Source organism: Oreochromis niloticus, linkage group LG7, assembly GCF_001858045.2.
Source record: "Oreochromis niloticus isolate F11D_XX linkage group LG7, O_niloticus_UMD_NMBU, whole genome shotgun sequence".
NCBI classification, from domain to species: Eukaryota; Metazoa; Chordata; class Actinopteri; order Cichliformes; family Cichlidae; genus Oreochromis; species Oreochromis niloticus.
Window position 1 is genome coordinate 12479389 of NC_031972.2, and position 19786 is coordinate 12499174.

A 19786-nucleotide genomic window follows, 5' to 3' on the forward strand; every position below is an offset into this window, starting at 1 on the left:
TGCTAGAATACGATGAATATTTCTATTCACACAGATAATTTAAATATTTCAGATTCAAATGTCAGACAGCCATGTCTTTTCCATGAGCAGTAACAAGCAGAATATGATGAGCTCAGTTACATTTGATTACAGCAGGTGACATAACGCTTTGCTTTGAATCTACTGAGCCAGAAGCAGAAAGCAAGTACAGTAACAGCTTGTTATATTTTAAGAAAATCCTTCATCGCTTGCAAATTTCCCTCTCAACAATAAAACTGATATCCATCAGTTCATCAGTGCAATAAGTGCCAATTCTGTTTTTTATATCATTTACAGTCCATCTGGAAAGTAATAACAGCATCTTAATCTGTTCCACATGAAACAGCCATATTCCAACATGGATTAAATTAATTTTCATACATAATTTAACACACAACACCCCATAATGACAAATGAAAAAAAAATTTGCTTAAAAGTCTTGCGAACTTATTAGAAAGTTATAACATGCAGTTAAGTATTCACAGCCTTTGCTCAGTTCTTTGTTGAAGCGCCTTTGACAGAATTACACCCACAAGTATTTCTGAGTGTGACCCTACAGGTTTGGCACACCTTTTTGGGGGAAGTTTCTGTCATTCTTTTTTCTTCTTTGCAGCACCATCATGCTCCATCATGTTGGATGGGAGTGTTGGTGCACAGATATTTTCAGATCCATCCAGAGATGTTTGGGTTCCGGTCTGGACTCTGGTTGGGCAACTAAGACATGATGCTCCCGACATGACGCTTGGCATTCAGGCCAAAGACTGTGATCTTTGTTTCATCAGACCGGAGAATTTTGGTACTCATCTGATAAAAAGGAAGGACTCCCATCTGAGAGCACTTCAGGTACCTTTTGGCAAACTCCAGCTGAACTATCATGTGCCTTTTACTAAGCAGTCACTTCCATCTGGTCACTCTATCATACAGGCCTGATGGGTAGAGTGCAGCAGAAATGCTTGTCCTTCTGGAAAGTTCTCCTCTCTCCATAGAGCAACGCTGGAGTCCTGTCAGTGACCATTGGGTCGTTGGTCAACTCCCTGACTATTGCTGAGACTGGCCAGCCAGCCAACTCTTGGAATAGCTCTGGTGGTTCCAAATATCTTCCGCTCATGGTTGATGGAGGCCACTGAGCTCACTGTGACCTTTAATGCTGCAGAAATGTTTCTTTTTCCCCCAGTCTGTTCATCGATACCAGTTTCAGAGGTCTACAGACAATTCCTTGGACTTCATGGCTTGGTTTGTGCTGTGACATGCACTGTCAGCTATGTCCAATCAGCTGAATTTACCACAGGTGGACTTCAAATTACGTTAGAGAAACATCAGACAGATGACAGATATCGTGGAAACACGATACACCTGAACGTGGTTTTAAGTATCATGGCAAAGGCCATAAATACTTATGTAAATCTTATATTTTCATTTTTTAGTTTCCATAGATTCACAAGAATTTCAACTTTTCACTCATTATGGGGTATTATGTGTGGAATTTTGAAGTAAAAATTAATTTAATCCATTCTGGAATAAGGCTGTAACAGGAAAAACATGTGGAACCAGTTCTGCAAATACTTTCCAGACACACTGGAATAATCATGGCAATAATTAAAAAGTGATAATGTATAGTGTGGAAAATATTTTTGAAAAATACAAGCATTATTGAATGATGCCACTGCTAAAGCACAGTCATTCTCATAACTCTCAAAAACACAAAGAAGCATATTGTCAAACTACATTAAAAAACCAAACAAACACACAAAAACAGCAACAACAGTGCAAATGATTACATGTATAAGCTGCTGAACCTTCCTCCCAAAGCACTACTAGATGATCACAACAGTGCTTCTTGGCACATGGAAGCAGACTTACACAACATGAAGAGGCACAAATGTAGATCTACAGCAAAGCCTGGACAGGAATTGAATTGGACTGTACTAATGTAAAACCATAACAGACTGTGTTTGGTACAAAATGACTTATGTCAGCATCACAGTGCTCAAACACTCCAGTGTGGAAACAAAAGTACTGTTACGTTTGGAAGATGAGGTATTTACAGACAGTTTGTAGAATTTAAGGTAATACACATCTTCAGTCCAAAGGCAAAGTGAATAAATGTAAACACCAACCATTACACTAACATCCAAATCATTTGTGAACACCATTAAGCATCAACTTTCCAACTTTTTTTAAAGCCAGTGACATAAAGATCAAAGTCCTCCCCTCTCCTCCAATTTCTGGAAAAGGGCCAGGCTGCGGAGACGAGACTGTCTTTCTCCGTTCTTCCACAGAATGAGCAGGTGGTCCGCCGAGCATGTAACCAAACCTTTCTCCTTGAAGCTTACAAACATCTGAAATGAGTCCAAAAGACATTACTGCAGCCCTGACATTACATAATTATAAGAAAGAACTTTAGTTTAAGCCTTATGTACCTGGACTGCTCCTGAGTGTCCAATCAGATCTCCCGTCAACTCCAGCATCCTAATGTTGGGAATGTCTATAACCTTCTTTGAAGGAGGCCCAGACTGTTTGTTTGAACGGCCGAAACTCCACATCCCAAAGAACCCTGTCGTGTGGACAGAAAATTACTGTTAGAGGATACCCAAGGAGTAACTTAACATTTTAATATTGATTATACATATCAAACCCAAAAACTGTACTTGTTGCTGATGATATTGCTGTTAAAAATATATTTTCTGTGTTTACGGGTAGAGATGACAGATGACAGGATAGGCTTAAAACAGCAGTAGCATCACTGTCAGAATAGTAACTAATAGGTCTGCTCTAAACATCATAATAATGATGTGACAGGAACACTGACTTGTGGTAACCTGCTACACACCACTTTCATTTGATATACACAATACCACGTCTGGCCAACGTTACAGCACTCCCACCTCCACACACACATTCCTCATTCTTTAAAGTTTTCAGTCATAATTACTCATACTTAAGTATGTAATAGATGATGGAGAATCTAGTTTTAGCTGTGTGTGCGTGCGTGCGTGCGTGCGTGTCACCTGAAGAAGCTGGTTCAGCTGGCAAAGGCAAGTCTTGGATCTCCCACATCCTCACACTGCCATCTTCAGAGCAGGACATCAGCTCACTAAAACAGAGGCAGTGTCACACACATACACACATATGCACACACCGATTGTCTGCATAGCAACAGTTGTTTGAATAATACTCGCAGGCTGATTTACTGCTAGATAATTGTATTGAAAACAAAACTATTAATTAAATTTGATTAAAAATGCACTCGTTCATGACTGCCCCAAAAAATATTTTATCAGTGAAAGATATGACTCCCAACATATTTATCATGTGACCATCTTGTCTTGTAGACATAAATCTATTAATGTTTAGGTAATTAAAAAAAATTTAAATAAAATAAAAAAACAGAAGCTTGATTCCCAGTAGAGAAGGCACAGAAGCCAAGAAAGCCTTAAGATTCAGTCTATGAGGGTTCAACATAACATAAAACAGAAATAATGAGGCTCCCCTTAGTGTTACGGATGAAAACAACAGGAAGGCAGTATTGGCGCTACAGCTGAACTACATGAGGGTTGACTCAGTGAAAGAGAGAAAATATTTTTGTCTGGAGTTGATTTGATCACCTGTTCAACAACTTCAGAGGAAAAGCAATTATTTCAGCTCCACCACCAGTTTGTTTTACACAGCAAGAAAATATATTAAGAACGAGATAAAACATCAGCTGACTGTATGACTGCTTGTTTAGTTTTCCATAATCTTTAATTTGGAAGATAGCTTTTTAAATTTTCTACAGACCCAGTCTTTCATACCTGCAGCTTTCAGAGATTTACTCCACTGCATTTATTTCAAAGTTGTAGTTACTACTTATTTTGCACATTTAGACTCTTAATACAATAAGAATTGTGGAATTTGTTGGTGCCCTGTATAAAACCATGGGCAAAAAACAAGAAGTAAAATCAGCAAACTTTGCTAAGATAAAAGAAACTTTTGACTGGTACTGTACATGGTCATGTGAATCAAGTAAAATATGTCCTGACCTGTGAACTTGACTGAGACTGTTTTTAATTTTGTAGCTAACTCAGACTTTAATAACATTACAGTGCTGACCTGCTTCTCTGAATTAGTTTGGCTAACAGTCACTGCTCATGAACATGTTACTATAGATTCAGTCTCAATGCCTCTTGTTTTGAAAGTTGAGTAAATTGTACCAAGCTATCACTGATCCTTTGTGTCTAACGTTTCCCCACAAGTAATCTAATCACATTGCCGTAATAGCAATCACCAGACTCTCATCCTTCAGTTGGACAAACTCCAACTCAACCATCTTGATCTGCAGTTCGGTTATGAAGATGAGCTGTGAGTTGGAGGGTGACCCCAACCACAACCAGCAGCAGGTAGAGCAGGTATTAGACACTATGATTCTTACAACTGTAGTGTCTATGGTCAACATATAGGAAGTACCACATAAAGATTTTAAATTTTTTACATTTGACCTCATTTCATATCTGCCTTTCTTTCAAGTTGAAAGAAACTCTGTCATGCTACTCTTATCTGATTTTTACTACACTACAAACCTCTCAAGTACTTTTGAAAAGAACAAAGAAAAACCAAATGAATACATACAAAACACAAAAGTATTCCTTTAAAAGTTAATACTAACCAGAGAGTGAGCTCTGAGGGTTTCTTTTTTATTAATGTATTCAAGTAAGCATAGATCACCATGGTGTGCATGTGCAAACTGCCCAAGCTACAGCTATTGATTTTCAGTTGGGTTGTTTAGTTTTCGTTTCAGAAAGTATTTTGTCCGTGTGTGTTCTAGAGGGTAGAAAAAAGAACTGTTAGAGAAGGTGTAAGATCTTACCTGTCAGACAGCAGCATGGTGTGTAACACATTAGAGTCGTGGGCAACCTTCCTGTAGGCCACCACGCTTCTGGTCTGAATACTGTAGACGTAGAGGCCGCTGCCCACAGCTGCAAGGATGAGCTACAAAACACACAAACAGAAAGTTCTCATTACTGAGTATTCCCAGTATACAAGCCCATCCTGCACTTTTCTGTCCTCACATTTCCATTTGTGGTCAGGTGCTGAATGGACATCTCGCTGGGTTTAGGAGCCCCCATTCGTATTTCAGTCTGATTGTAGGCTTGGGACTCCTCCCAGAGAATGTGTTCATAGGCCAGGAGGTTCCACTCAGTCGCATTCCATAAGATCAACTCGCCCATATGGGACCCGCTGGCGAAGAACCCGTCTGAAGAACACAAGAGGAAAAGGCATGAGTCCAGGGCTACAAACACAGTGAGAATAAAGTGTTGACATAGCTTCCAAATGTATCAAACCTGGCGACCAGGTGATGCCAGCTGTGGTTGCAAACAGTCCTATAGAGTCTACAGGAAAAGAGCTTACTGATTTAAATACTCTGTAAAAATGAGTTCACAGTCTCAGCTCCTCATTTTGGGCCATCTTGGATAAAAAGTGAAGTCTATTTTGTAAATCTTGGACTATGTTTCACCAAGGAGGATTACCTGTGGCCACTAATTGGCTAACAGCTGGTGATTGGAAAGTCGACAGCCAGTAAGTAAGCAGCTTAACAGTAAGACACGCACATCTTTTTCAGACCCGTTTTAGTTTTTTTAGTTTTTAAACCAAGATAAAGGGTGAAAATGCTAATCTCAAGCCTTTGAAACAGATCTTCAGTAGTTACATCCACCTTTTACACGGTCTGTGGGTACAAAGTGCAGTCTCTTTGCAGCTTAAAAATCAAACAGAGGCAGAGTTTCATACTGACCATTGACGTTGATAAGAGCTCGGATCTGATCCTGGTGGTCGGACAGGCAGCGGATCTCAGCCACTGACACAGAGGAATCAGCAGAAACTGTCAAGCTGTAGATCACTGCAAAGACAAAGGAATATTTTTATTTCAAATAATGCACTTTTAATCTACTGATCTGTTCATCTGCACCATATTTTGTGCTCTTACTTATTTTTTTATCCATGGCAGCTGCTATGTAGTTCTTCGGCAGTTCAATCAAAGCTGTGATTCCTTTGACACGTCAAAACACAAAAACACTGATCAGCGTCAGGGGCCAGCACGGTTGGCGTAACAATAAAATGCGGTTGTGCGACGGACATTTCTTTCTCACCAGTATCACTGTGGTTGGGTCGCTGACACTGCAGCTGAAAGTCTCTGTTCCACACGCATAGTTCTTCCCCACCAGACAGCCACACACACAGTCGCTCGAGCACCAGCAAACACTGAGACAGACACATAGCTGGATCAGGATGTGAAATATCATTTTAGATTTTGATATGCACGTGCACACCAATGTAGCACCGCATTCAACAAAAAGCACAAAGTACCAGTGAAGAAAAAAATCAAAAGTAATTACCCTATAGCTGCTGCAATTAACCCTAATCTGTGACCAAGAGGAGGCAATTACTGTTTTCCCACTTAAATTAGAACTGGCATCAAAACCTTTAGCCTCAAACAGTTTAATTAGTAACTTCATTTCCTGACAACACTAACCTAATTGCATCGAGTCAGATGACTAGAAAACTTCAAAAAATCTCATTCAAATGAAAAATGTATCTTTCTTCTATATTGAATTTTAAAATTAAAGGCCATTACACAGTGAGAGTGTTGCGAAAAAGTGACACGAAATTCAGAATTGTTCAGATCTGAGCTTGTCGTGTAAATTCTATGTTCACCAAACTCTTTCGGTGGAAAATTCGTACTTAAGGCACTAAGGATAAAAAATAGAGCCAACATCAAGAGATGATGAGCAGGTCCTGAAGTTTCTAATCAAGAAAAGGAAGAAACTGAGATTCTGGATTCATCCCATTCTCACAAGAAGGCAGTGACAGAGAATTTCATGGTTTGATCCAGGAGTTGAAGCTGTATCATGACTACATTCGTACACATTTGAAGATGTCAGTGGGGCAGTTTGATATTATTTTACTATTTGTATATCCAGGATTGGTGCGCATTTTGAGCTATGTGCACACTTTATTCACTTTATTTGATCACTTTATTCTGATCTAAAAAAAATCTGAAAACTCGAGCTTCGTTCCAAAAAGATATGTCCGAACTCATCCAGCAAAATCCTGCAGTCTTTGTGACCAGCTGCATTAAGAATAGGTGAGTCTGAAATATTTGCACAGAAAGCAAATTATGTGTTCTTCTACCATATACATACAGCAGAGGACCATATGTTTTATGGGACAAAAACATAGAAAATGATCTGTTCACCACCACAGTGGATTTTAAATGAAACAGTGACGATGTAACTGAGGTGCAGTCTCTCAGCTTTAATTTCAGGGCTTTAGCTGAAGTACTGCATTAATAGTGTAGGAAATAAAGACATTTGTATACACAGTTCCCCATTTTCACTCACAAAAATAAATAGCTGACAATACAGATGCAAGATGTGAGGTGTGTGTGTGTGTGTGTGTGTTTTTTTAGGGATTACAAAGGTGTTTTTGCTACCTTTACAGAAGAATGAAGATCTGAAATGGTCTGGACCCTGTTGCCTGTATCAGGGTCCCACAGCTGACAAGCAGGATTAAGGAGAATCAAGCCTGAATCACAAAGGCATGAATTACTCATGAAACACTTGCTGTACATTTGTATGCATGGTTTCAGGATACACTGAGGCTTCGGTCTGAGGAGGCAGTGATAAGCGAGGTGTTCAGTGTGACTTCATTTTTGCAGGTGATGGTGGTTATGGCTGTTATCTGCTGAGAATGGCCCCTCAGCTCCTGCAGCCTCTCCCCAGTCTATCAATTGGAAAGAAAAAAAGCAAAAATAAAAGCAATTAGCAATTAGTCCCACTGTGCTGTGTGCAGAAAGAAAAAAAAACTGGCAGCATATTACCTCAACATTCCACACCAAAACAAGGCCATCATCCCCTGCTGAGGCACATCTGGGTAACATGAGAAGAAAGGTAAGAGTTATTTCTTGAATTTAGACTCCTGTGTCACACTGACCCCTCAGCTGAGAATTGCAGGATTGGCAGGACTCTGCTATAGCAGGTCGACTAGTCAATCACAGACACAACCTATTCATACAAGGAATCATTTCCTGCAGCTTCATCTCCACCTGAGAAATGTTAAAAAAAAAAAAAAACATCTGTCCTGGGGCTTATCGCGTTACTTGCCTTCTGACCCTGAACCATCCAAACTGCCTGTTCCCAAAACCAACAGACAGGATGAGCGGATAAAACAGAGACAAAATGAGAAGAGAGGAAGTGTTGAGGATACATTTTCAGACTTCAAAAGCAATCTGGAGAGAATTTTCTGGCCTTTGCCCCCAACTGTGGACCTGTGAGCAGAGAGGACGAGACCCAAAGGAGGGGGTTATTACTGGAGGAGACCAGGCGTAAAGCAACCCCTCCTCCGCCCCCACCTCCTGACATACACACACACTTAGGTCGGGTATAAATCCCAATCTTACACTTATGCAGGTCCACTCTACCATCCCAGTGTGTAGCATGCTTCCACAATACAACGCAAACAAGGAGAGCAGGTGCAAACCTTTATGTGTGTGTGTGTGTGTGTGTCTGCGTGTGTACGGACAGCATTAAAAGGCTTTGGTTATACTGTACCATGCACACACCATCACATAGTGGTGATGATTGGGCTCCTGTCATGCTCTGTAAGTTTGTTGTAGGTGAGGATCTCCTGTCAATCATAGCGGGATGGAGGCCAGCCAAGGGTAGAGAGGAGAGAGGTTATAGAGGGAAAGAGAGATAAGAGAGGGCAGGAGAGGCGAGAGGGAGGGCTGGAGAAGGGGAGAGGGGGCCGTTTGCGGTCGGCTTACCTGAAGTCATCAATCTGCACCAGAAATCGAACAATGTCAAAATGTCCTTTCAGCACCTGCAGCTCAGTGAAGCAGTTTTTGGGCTGTTCCTCTCCAATGCACAGCACAGGGCTTTTCTGCAGACACAAGAGGGAAAGCAGTGAGACAAACAGGCTGCAGTGCTGTACACCCAGCCTGAGGGTAGACAGAAGAGCAAGAGTATGGGCAGAAAGAAGTGGAAACCAAACTTGTACTTCTAAGTAAATATATTTTTAAGGGACAGAAATTGGCATTTATATTTTTATTCACTTTTGTTTTTGTTACTTTACCCATCTCACAAAAAAATAATAGCCGTAGCTGCATTCTTATTTTATATCAAAAACATGACAAACAAATACGGTGTACTGTTAAAGACCACACCAGCTGTTCAATTGTTACTTTTTCTGTAGAGTAAGTTGTTTTGCTTCTCATACTCAAATCCCAACTGGCAATATGTTGGCAATATGTTGGGGTTTTTTGTCATATGTACAATAAGATGGGTGGAGGGTTTCATTACTTCCCTGCTATTGTTACTACTCATGAACGTGCTTAATATTTAGTGCCTGTTACAGGTTTCTTGTGGAAGTACTTTGCAATGTTATCCTGAATCACCTTTTTGACACAGCTGATAAGGCCTATGTTTTATAGGCTAAAATGTTTTGGAATAGCTAGCGATATACAAATTATATAGGTAATTCATGTTCTACTTCATAGTAATGTAAGTGGGCTACTCAGCAACCATCATACATTTCAGTCTATGTCCTGTCCACAAAATATAAGCATGGTCTGACACCACCATGTTAAAATACGACATCTCTTATAATGACCTTACTTTGAGAATAAAGTCAACATAAAATATTTTGAGCATTGAGTTTAGTAATCAGGAAATTATTTGTCTTTTAGCAAACTGAAAATAACAAAAAAAAACACTTTATCACTTTATTATTATTATTATTAGTTTTAAACAATTTTTTAACTGATTGAAGTAAATACAGAATAAATCATTGACATGGCAGCAGTTCAGTGCATTCATTAGCAGGTAGACTTGGTAAAAACAACCTGCTGAAGTTCGAACTGAGCATGCGAATGGTAAAAAAAAGTGATTTAAGTGAGTGAACGTGGAGTGCCAGACATGCTGGTCTGAGTATTTCAGAAACTGCTGATCTACTGGGATTTTCTGCACAGCCGTCTTTAGGGTTTACAGAGAAAGGTCCAAAGAGAAGATATCTAGTGAACAGCAGTGAAAAAGTCAGAGATCAAAGGAGAATAGCCAGACTGCTTTGAGCTAAAAGAGGGATAAAAGTAAATCAAATAACCATTTATTACAGCCGAGGCTTGTAGAAGAGCACCTATGAAGACACAACAGACCAAACCTTGAAGCAGATATGAAATGTTGCTGATAGGTCTCCATTTCTGCTTTAAAATTTGGATTGTAAAGTCAGAATTTGGGAGTTAAAAAACAAAACAAAACTTGAAAGCTGTCTGGTGGTAATGTAATGGTCTGGGGGATAGTCTAAAGAGCTTGGATGACCCTGATGACTGAGAACCTTCACAGAGATACAGTGTGGGGGATAGTTTTTTGGCACACTTTGGGCCTTAGTATCAAGTGATCAAGATTTAAACATCAAATCCTACCAGAGTATTGTTGCTGACCATGTCCATCCTTTCATGACCCCAGTGTATACATCTTCCGATGACTGCTTCCATCAGGAGAACACACCGTGTCACAAAGCTCAGATCACATTAAGATGGTCTCTTTTACATGACAGTGAGCTCCTGTGCTCAAATGGTCTCCAGTCACCAAATCCCAGTCTACCATGGGATTGGGATGTGAAGGAATGGAAGATGGCAGCAACTGTGTGACAACTACAAAGGTAAAAGGGTGTCCAACCCAGTACTAGCAATGTGTAACTAGCAAAGTGACCGGTGAGTGTTTATGCCTGTATTTAGTGGATATATTTCCATAAGTTACACAGGTGGACTCATAAAATCATCACATACATTCCCAAACAAGGCATGCTGCAAACACGAGCTCCCAGGCTCAGCTTACCTCCGCTGAGCTCTGAGCTTCCCGACCACCGAGAATCCACCGGAGCATGACGTCAGCCGGTCAAACAGAGTAAAGCCAGTTTATACAGACGCTTCTCTGAACACGAACCCAAAACTCAAAGCACAAAAAAGTAGCTAGCTAACGTTACAGCTTCTCTATCTGAAAAGTCCCCAGCGTCACACAGAAACAGCCTCTCGCCGTTTTCACTGTGAGGAAGCTTCGGCGGATAACGCTTCGGTTTGTTGGACAGATAATTTAATTTCGCCAGAAATGAGAAAAGTCACGTTAATACTGCACTTTTTCAGCTACATGTTTCAAAATGTTTTCAGTCACGACCACAACAAACCGTTCATGTGATTCGCACTACGGAAGCTTTGCGTGGACACGATTCACTAAAGTCGAATGATAATTGGGAAGTGAATATCTTTAGACCGTTGCGCATTTTAGTGATTTCATGCACTTATGCGACACTTGGAAAATTGAACCCAGCATCCACTTATGCAGTGTTTGTATTCGTTTGTGTGTTTTGCTTAAAATAATCTGCCCATGCCTATTTAAAACTAATAAATCTGCACTCCGAAGTTGCTTTACTTTTCAGCATAAAGTTACATTACACTTTGAAATGTAATACTGAATTAACAATTCGGCGATATAAATAAATAACGATATGAATGCAATTAATGATAAATTAATAAGCTACATTTGAAAGCATAGATCTTGATAGAAATAGCAGTTGACCTGTAGAAACCAAAAACAACTTAATCCGGGGGAGTTGTTTTGTTTTTTTGTGGGTTTTTACTTTGAGATTCTCATTTATGGATTTCCGTCTCTAATGGGGACTGACAGAAACCTGGATTCTGGTCTTGAACTAGGTCAGTCTTTGGAACAACCTAAATGCCCGATGATATGAATCTTGTTACAAAGGCAACACATGTTGAATTTCGGTCAAACGCGAAATCACTTTTTTATGTTGGTCACACCAAACCTATTGGTCTCAGTGCACTTTTAAGCTCAGTAGAGATATAGGCAGATTTAGTTAAATATAACCAATAAAACCAAGGTTATCTTTTTGGTACATAGGGAAGTCAGATGTAAGGCCTGCAAATCCACAGCAAAAATTGCTTTGAAAAGTTGAGAAATGGGGGGAACAGCCTAATCTGGCAAAGATGGATGTATTTTTTTTTTAATATTTTAAACAGTTATTACTCAAAAATGAAGCGTTTTATACTCCACTTTAAGAAATGTTCTGCATATATACATGAAAACAGCCTAGTACTATCAAATTATTCACATTCATCAGTCTGCACAATGACGCTCAAACATTCAAGATTGCTAAAACACATTTTGGAGTCAGGTGAGATCTTTAAATGAGCGTCATTCCTCTTCATACAACTAGATGGCAGTGTGTAACAATAACACAAGATCAGGAGAAGTCTCAAAACTCTACTAGTGAGGGAAATCCTTTTTTTATCAGTTGTTTCCTTTTGTATAAAAATAATGATATAATTTTTTTTATATACTCTTGGGTCAGTTCAGCATTTTCTGCCCACAGTTTCCTCGCTTCCTCTTGTTTATTTTTTTTTCTTCATCGACTTCTGCAATAATGCTGACCTTCTCTTCATCCAAACCTTCTTCCTCAGCTTTACAATCTCTTTCTTTGAGTGTATTCCCTGTTAACACACACACACACACACACACCCCTAGCTGAGTCTGCTCCTGCTCCCCCAATTGAGACGACACGCAGTGTAGGGCCTGTGACCTTCATGGTGGCTCAGATCTGTGGCTGGCACTGATTTCTGATTTAGTGTCGATCCGCTGCGCTTGTCAGGGGCTGCGAGGTGCTTTCCATGCGGTAATAGAAAAGCTCAAGGGCAGCTAGAGAAAGGAGGAGGGTTAGGGCAAGGGATCGGTTGAGGTGGAGTGAATGGGTTTTAGATGTGAGAATGTTTGCTTTACTACAGTATCTGTTAGATATCTGAATGGATGGGTCAAATATATAGATTGCAGAGCACTATTTTGAATCAATATATAATTATTAGAAAAGTTGTGACTCGTGATCCTGTTACTTAGAGTCTACAGGCCCATCAAGATTTTGATGTGTGTAAACCTTAATCTTTAATCAACCTTTACTCATGCATTATGTATTTATGCTGTCTTGTGTTTTTATTAGTAGTTAGCTACTGTGCTTTAGCACATTAGTTTGCTATCTTTTATATACAGTTTATCGTTAGATATTTTCGTAAAATCTATTACAGTCTATTACAGCAAACCAAAGTAATTCTGGTACACTGTGTAGGAACCTTAGAAAGTCTTTTGTTTTTCACTTGGCTATCCATCTAGTACATATTAAATATTAGTAGATATTTTATGAATAAATTGTACTAGATGAAAAGTCAGAGAATGAGAAAAATCAGAAGAACATGCGGCCATGATGGTAGCATTTGTTAGTGTTTCAGGATTGACTGAATTGGATCAAGTGGCAGATATTATTATGTGTCCAATCTCAAAACAATGTAGACAATCCAAGATTTTTGAAAAATACAGGAAATAAGGTCGATAGAGAGAAGAGAAGTTAAAGAACAGATTCAGGAGCACAGTGGGAAGAAATGCGGAAAAGAGGGTTTGTTGAGTGCAGTAGCCGAGGAGGACGAGGTGTCAAATATGACCAATGGTAGAAATCATCTAAGATGTGAAAGCCCTGATGTGATTGCCACTGAAGCACTAAAGACCAACAGATTTAGGGTGAGAAAGAAAAGAAGTCTGCGTGCTCCCTCTTTCTCCACTATAGTGCCTGATCTCAGCCCCCTATCTCCAGCCTGTAAGGAAAACAAATGGTTATGATGATGGAAAAGGAATTAAGTAGTAATTTAACAAAGGGCCAACAACAGTATTCAATAACACACTCCCTCCCTTGCTGTTCAGAGGGGTCTTGTAGAGAGAGATAGGCTCATTCCTGACCAACACACTTCACTGTCCCTCTTCATCAGGCGTTCACTGTGTTCTGCTTTATCTACTGAGGGCCTGCCTCCTCTTAGAGCTGAACACACAGGGCAGCAACTTTATAAATTCACAGCTAATGATAATAATAATATTCTTTTATTTGTATGGCAAAACATAATTACAGAGTTCTTTGCAGAGCCAAATAAAAACTCAGAAGTAAAATTTAAAAAACAGCAAAAAATAAATCAATAAATAAAAAGTAACATAAACCCATTTTGTAAATTTCTTTATAAAGCTACTTCAATCAATACATTTTGCTTCTCTGAATTGTTTGGGGACACTCAGCTTTATGTACATTCATTGCATAAAAATCTTTGAAATTGTTTATTTGTTTCGTCTTTTCTTTTCGGGGATGCTGAGGATGCTCCATTTTAATGTGATAGTAGTCACTTGTCCAAAAGAGAGGTAACCAAGGTAATATTTATCATTATTTCACTCTAAATGGGAGTATAATGACCTAAATACCACCAAAAATAAATAAATGACTGAGACCCTAAACTCATAGAAAGATTTTTACTACCATCATAAATTAAGAAAGAAGAGAATGGTGGAAAGTTTGGTAATTTTCTTATAGACTTATGTACAGAGTTCTCTTTGAAACCAGAGGTGGAGTCGCCCTTAGTGGCTATTAGAAGATAGGCATGTTTAAGGCACTTCCCATTTACTTTACAGACCTTTGAGTCTACTCCCATCTTATATACAACAGACACACTTGGTAAAGTAGTGGATGGAGATCAGAGCATGGTCAAATATTTTGCCACAATGTGCAGTGAACATGCAATTTTGTTGCCTTTGAAATGGTTGTTTTGGAGTCAGGCGTCAGGTAGCCAACCAGCTGCAGTCAGTTGCTAGCTTCAGACTGACTTTGGTGCATGAAGACCTTTTGCAATCATTGGTCAAGACGGTGATATAACACTATAGCAATTGTTTGGAGACAGGTTGTGCAATTGTCTTGTGATCAAAAATGGTCACCCAGTCGTTGATGGTGTTGCATACCTCTGAATGTTCAACTGGTCTTTGGAATTATTTTGGAATTATTATGAATTTTACTTCAGGAGTAACCTTCCTTTCTTGTAGATGCAGTGGATGTGTAAGTAGCAATTTAGGCCTTTGTGTAAGATGTGTTCAGGCTGATAGCAAGAAAGTTAGTAAAATAGCTATAGCTAGGGTTGTTAACAGGTTTAGGTTTATTGAATAAGCTAATCACAGTGAAACCTCAGAAAGACATAATTATTTGTAACTGTAAACATTTCTCCATATTACAAGTAATCTTTGGAGCTGTTTGAGACATCTGTGTCTATTTTTGTTTGTGCTGTTATGATTAAAAACCCACAGAAGTGACTGTCAGCAGTATCTTGAGCTTTCTCTTGACATCAAAATTGTCCTCTCTTCGTTATCCTGCACTGATCCTTTAAATTCGTAGGTGCCACTTGCGCCTAATTTAAACACAAACAGGATGTGCACTTGACTTGAATCTACATTTCAGGTAATGGTGGTCTGGGGCTGACCAGGACAGAGGAATGCATTTGAGCGTCTGTCATTGTGATTTGTCACATGAGCATGACTGTAATTGCTGTGTTTCAGTCATCATGGGTTAATTATCAGCCTTGACCTACAGTATTACATACGTACAGATTATACATGAAGGTGGAAAGATTATTTTTACACAGCACCAAAACTTGGGAGATATTACACCAATACAATATAAAGCTGCCAGTTCTCCTTTATTCTGTATTATCTTCCTCTCTGCCTAACTGATCATCACTGTCTCAGTCTCTCGTCCCTCCCCCCGTCCCCCCTCCCTCATTTGGTGACCCTCTAATGTTCTGTTCATTTTCTCTTATGAATAGATAATGGACAAAAATCAAATCTCTTCATTTGCATGTAATACAATTAAGACCTTTTCAAACAAAGACAAATGGAGGGAGCAGCGAGATGTCAGTCAGCCTCGTCAGCGAGCGAGCAAAGACAGCATCAGCGAACCTCCCCATTTTAACGAAAATTAATAAAACCTTCAAATGGAATTTTCTTGCCACCATCTGGAATAACAATCACCAAGACACTACGAGACTCTGCCTGTCAAATAACATTAAAGCTCCCATGAATTTGGATTCATAGCATGGATCTGAAGCCACCAATGTATCTGTACCCTTTAAAACTAAGAAGATAAGATTTTGGGGATGTGTGGCCTGAACTGACTTCAGACATAAATTCCTTTTTTCTCTGTAGCTTGTTTTAGGTGACATATTGCGATATAATTTTTTCACTGCTATTTAAGTATTGGTCACTTGGTTTTAAAGGTAGATAGTGTCAGCTTGATATCTATATTAGACTATAACTGAGCAATGTAAACTTCAAAGGGGACCTATTGTGCTCATGTTAAATAAAGTTTGATTTGATATGATCGCATTGATAGATGTGATCATATTTGGGTGAAGGGCTGGAGCCTTTCATAATTCTATTAAAAATGCCCCAAAAGACACCAGCACTGCAAGCATGGTGAACAGGTCAACCTCAGGGAATGCAATTAGCCGAGGAGAGGTCAATACAAGGGAGAAGAAGAGAGTCAGTGTCGCTCAGTCACAATATAGTAAAAACTGCTTGTTTCTGGATGATTTCATAAATCGCCTGGTGCAAGGTAACCAGTCTCCAGACAGCAGCAATGGGAATCAGACTGATTGCAATCACTCTCAAAGATATTGGCAAAGGTTTGCAAATAATTGCCATCTAATTAATAAATATAGACAGATTCCTTACACAGTCAGTCTGCACTGATGAATGCAACACATCTGTGACGGGTCTCTTTGCAGGACTTGACCCCATTCAGTAGCAAACCGATAGCAGACTGATAGCAGACTAATTTCATCTTATTGTCAATAAGATTGCTGCCATAAAGAGAGAGGAGCTGAACCTGCTTTTTTCAGTCAGGCCAATAATGGATGAGTTTTTCTGACCTCATTAGCATCTGTGTGTATTATGGATACCCCTCTCATGCATACTGTTTAACTTAGATTAGCTTAGTATAGGTACCATGAAAAAAGAACTTTTGAGCACATATGAAGTTTAATATTTGTAGCTCATTTTATTTTCTACTTGATGTTATTCTGTGTTGCAGATTTAAGGGCAGCTAGTATTGCATTGTTTCATGACTAGGCCGAGTGGCTTTGACAAAGATTACAATAAGTATTAAAAACAGAGACATAAAACCTATTTATTAAGCTTTATTGGTACTGATAGGCCGATTCCTAGCTTCAGAGGTTAGCGCTTTCCCTCTGTTTTCATTGTTGTCAGTGGACAGGTTCGTATGAGTGTTGTATTGATCCTTTAATCATCATATCATAATTACTGAAATGTCAGTCTACTGCTGTTGTTTTGTAAACATAATTACAAAAGTGTGAACATTTGTGTGTTACCGTTCTGATTTCTAATTGCTCTTTAGTATTTGTGCATAATGTCACTCTGACATCCCCTTCTTGTGCACATCATAAACATATGTGCAGAAAGAAAATAACCACACATGCACACCTGAAAATGCATGCAAACACACACACTTAAACTGTTAAACTCTCTCTCTCTCTCTCTCTCTCTCTCTCTCTCTCTCCCTCTCTCTCTCACACACACACACACACACACAAGAAAATTAATGAGCTCTCATTCATAATCCAGGATAGAGAGAGCCATATTCACCCTTGGATGGTTTATTGACTGATTTCATTTATTTGTGTGGAATAAATAGGAGGTAAACATTGGCTCACGCTCGCATTTTCTGCGACACACTCGCTGCACAGCATTCTGGGAGAAATGATCCCACCAACAGCAGGGTCACTGATTGGCTACCTCGTCAGTGTGTGACAAATTACCCAATGAGAAACAGGTTACCCATTTCCACAAACTAATTAACCTGGCTGATAGTGAAACAAATTATTACATTTATGTAATATTATTTCACATCTGTCGCAGGACTGCAAAAATCTTTATCCCGAGGGGCTCACAAATGAAAGCCAAAGTCTATGACATGGAATTACATCAAAATGAAAAGATTCACAATAATTTATAGAACAGTACCTGCTGGCTAATTAAGTAGTAGTATTCTACAAATAGAAGAAGTAAGTCAGAACATTTCTGTGAAAATTGGTACACAATAAAGCAAGTAGAGGTTTAGTCATTGACGATTATACAATCAAATGCACGTGCCGGTTAATCATCCCACCAGGCCTCACTGTATTGTAATATCCTTTAGATGATAATCTGCTATGTTCTGTGTTATATTTCTAGGTGATGAGAGTTTGTTTCACGGTGGTGACATAAGTATTCAGCTGTCTAAAGGAGAATGGTATAACTGGATATATTCATTACAGCATGCTGTCTAAAGTTAGCCTTCGATTAACACTAATTGGATGTAATAGAGCTACTCACTTTTTCTTCTGTAGGTGAATGAACTTTCTGTATGATTATAAAAGTATAGGCACACTTGAATCCAGACTTGTGTAAAATAAAATAAAAGTGTTAAAGAATACATTCAGCAAAACATAACCGGAAGACTGGCATGCCATTTCCCATAAATCCTAAATCCATGTACAGAAAGTCTTCTGTATGTTTTTTTTTAAGTTATTATTATATTTTTGTCCAAAATATTGGCTTTCAGGGAAGTTCTGACTGACATACACAGAAATCTGTTCACATAATCATTTTGCCTTACTCCAGAATATGGGTTAGGGATCTGCGAATATGATTTTGGGGATAAGGAATTACTTAGCTTGGATTTCACAATAGAGAAATTATTGTGGTGTTTTCAGAGTAAATGTATCTGTAACACAGTAAAAAAAAAAAAAATGTCCTTGTGACATAAGTGCATCCATACTCCTCATTTAAAGGTGAATGGATACCTTGGAACTCTCTGTTACCAAAATGCTTGTCTAATCTAAAAGTAGAGTTCTATCAGATACTCACTGGCAGGCACTCACATTTGAGATATCTACTGTTACTGCTCTACTTTTTTATAATCTAAATGTAATTGAATAATTCTCTCATTAGACTGCTTAAAGGGCCTCTTCCACTGCACTTTACACTTACTTTGTTTGGAGATTTGCAGCTTCATCAGCAAACATTGTGTCACTAAGGTTGCCTTGATTAAAATCTAAACTGCAACTCAAAGGTCCACCTTTAATTTCTATGCTCCATTTGAAGATTACATTTCAGGAGTGGAATAGAGGTGTGATGGTTAGGACTCTTGCCTCACTCTAGGAATGTCCTGGCTTCAAATCTGCCTGCTGGTTGGGGCTTTCTATTTGGAGATTGCATGTTCTCGCTGTAACTGCGTGGGCTTCGTCTGAGGACAATAGTTTCCTCCTACAGTCTAGCAACAACCGGCGACCGGTTCGATCCCCGGCCTCTCTGTCCTGGTCGTTGTGTCCTTGGGCAAGACACTTTACCCTACCGCCTACTGGTGTTGGCCAGAGGGGCCGATGGCGCGATATGGCAGCCTCACTTCTGTCAGTCTGCCCCAGGGCAGCTGTGGCTACAACCGTAGCTTGCCTCCACCAGTGTGTGAATGTGAGCGTGAATGAATAATGTCATTGTAAAGCGCTTTGGGTGCCTTGAAAAGCGCTATATAAATCCAATGCATTATCATTATTATTATTATTAACATGGTGAAGAAGTGGTGATTCGACGTTGCCCATAGGCGTGAATGGGAGTGTGGATGGTTGTCTGTCTCTCTGTGTTAGCCCTGTAAAAATTTGTGACCTGTCCAGTGGTTCTACCTCATCATAGGTAGGTTCAAATCCCCCAACAAATCTGAACTGAGTGAGCAGAAGAAGATGGATGGATGGTTTACAAAGGAACTATATTAATTATAATAAAAGGCTTTCCCTAAACTTGACCTGTGGCTGTTACACAAACAG

The 19786-nt window shown here is 39.3% G+C and overlaps 1 protein-coding gene across 2 annotated transcripts; it reads right to left on the reverse strand.

Moving 5' to 3' along the window:
• Positions 1-496: 496 nt before the first annotated feature.
• On the reverse strand, positions 497-11269 carry wdr41 (WD repeat domain 41). 2 transcript variants are annotated; one of them, XM_005459700.3, is made up of 14 exons: positions 10884-11269; positions 10469-10699; positions 8816-8931; positions 7871-7919; positions 7645-7773; positions 7484-7546; positions 6141-6252; positions 5978-6040; positions 5786-5890; positions 5064-5248; positions 4862-4983; positions 3027-3112; positions 2439-2572; positions 497-2357 (listed from the first exon to the last, which is right to left on the reverse strand). In XM_005459700.3, exons 2-14 carry the CDS (start codon positions 10538-10540, stop codon positions 2217-2219), a joined length of 1377 nt encoding a protein of 458 aa, XP_005459757.1. In that variant the 5' UTR covers positions 10541-10699; positions 10884-11269; the 3' UTR covers positions 497-2216. The 2 variants fall into 2 exon arrangements, with proteins under 2 accessions (XP_005459757.1, XP_003455211.1); XM_003455163.5 differs by lacking the exon at positions 10469-10699.
• Between the last annotated feature and the right edge of the window lie 8517 nt (positions 11270-19786).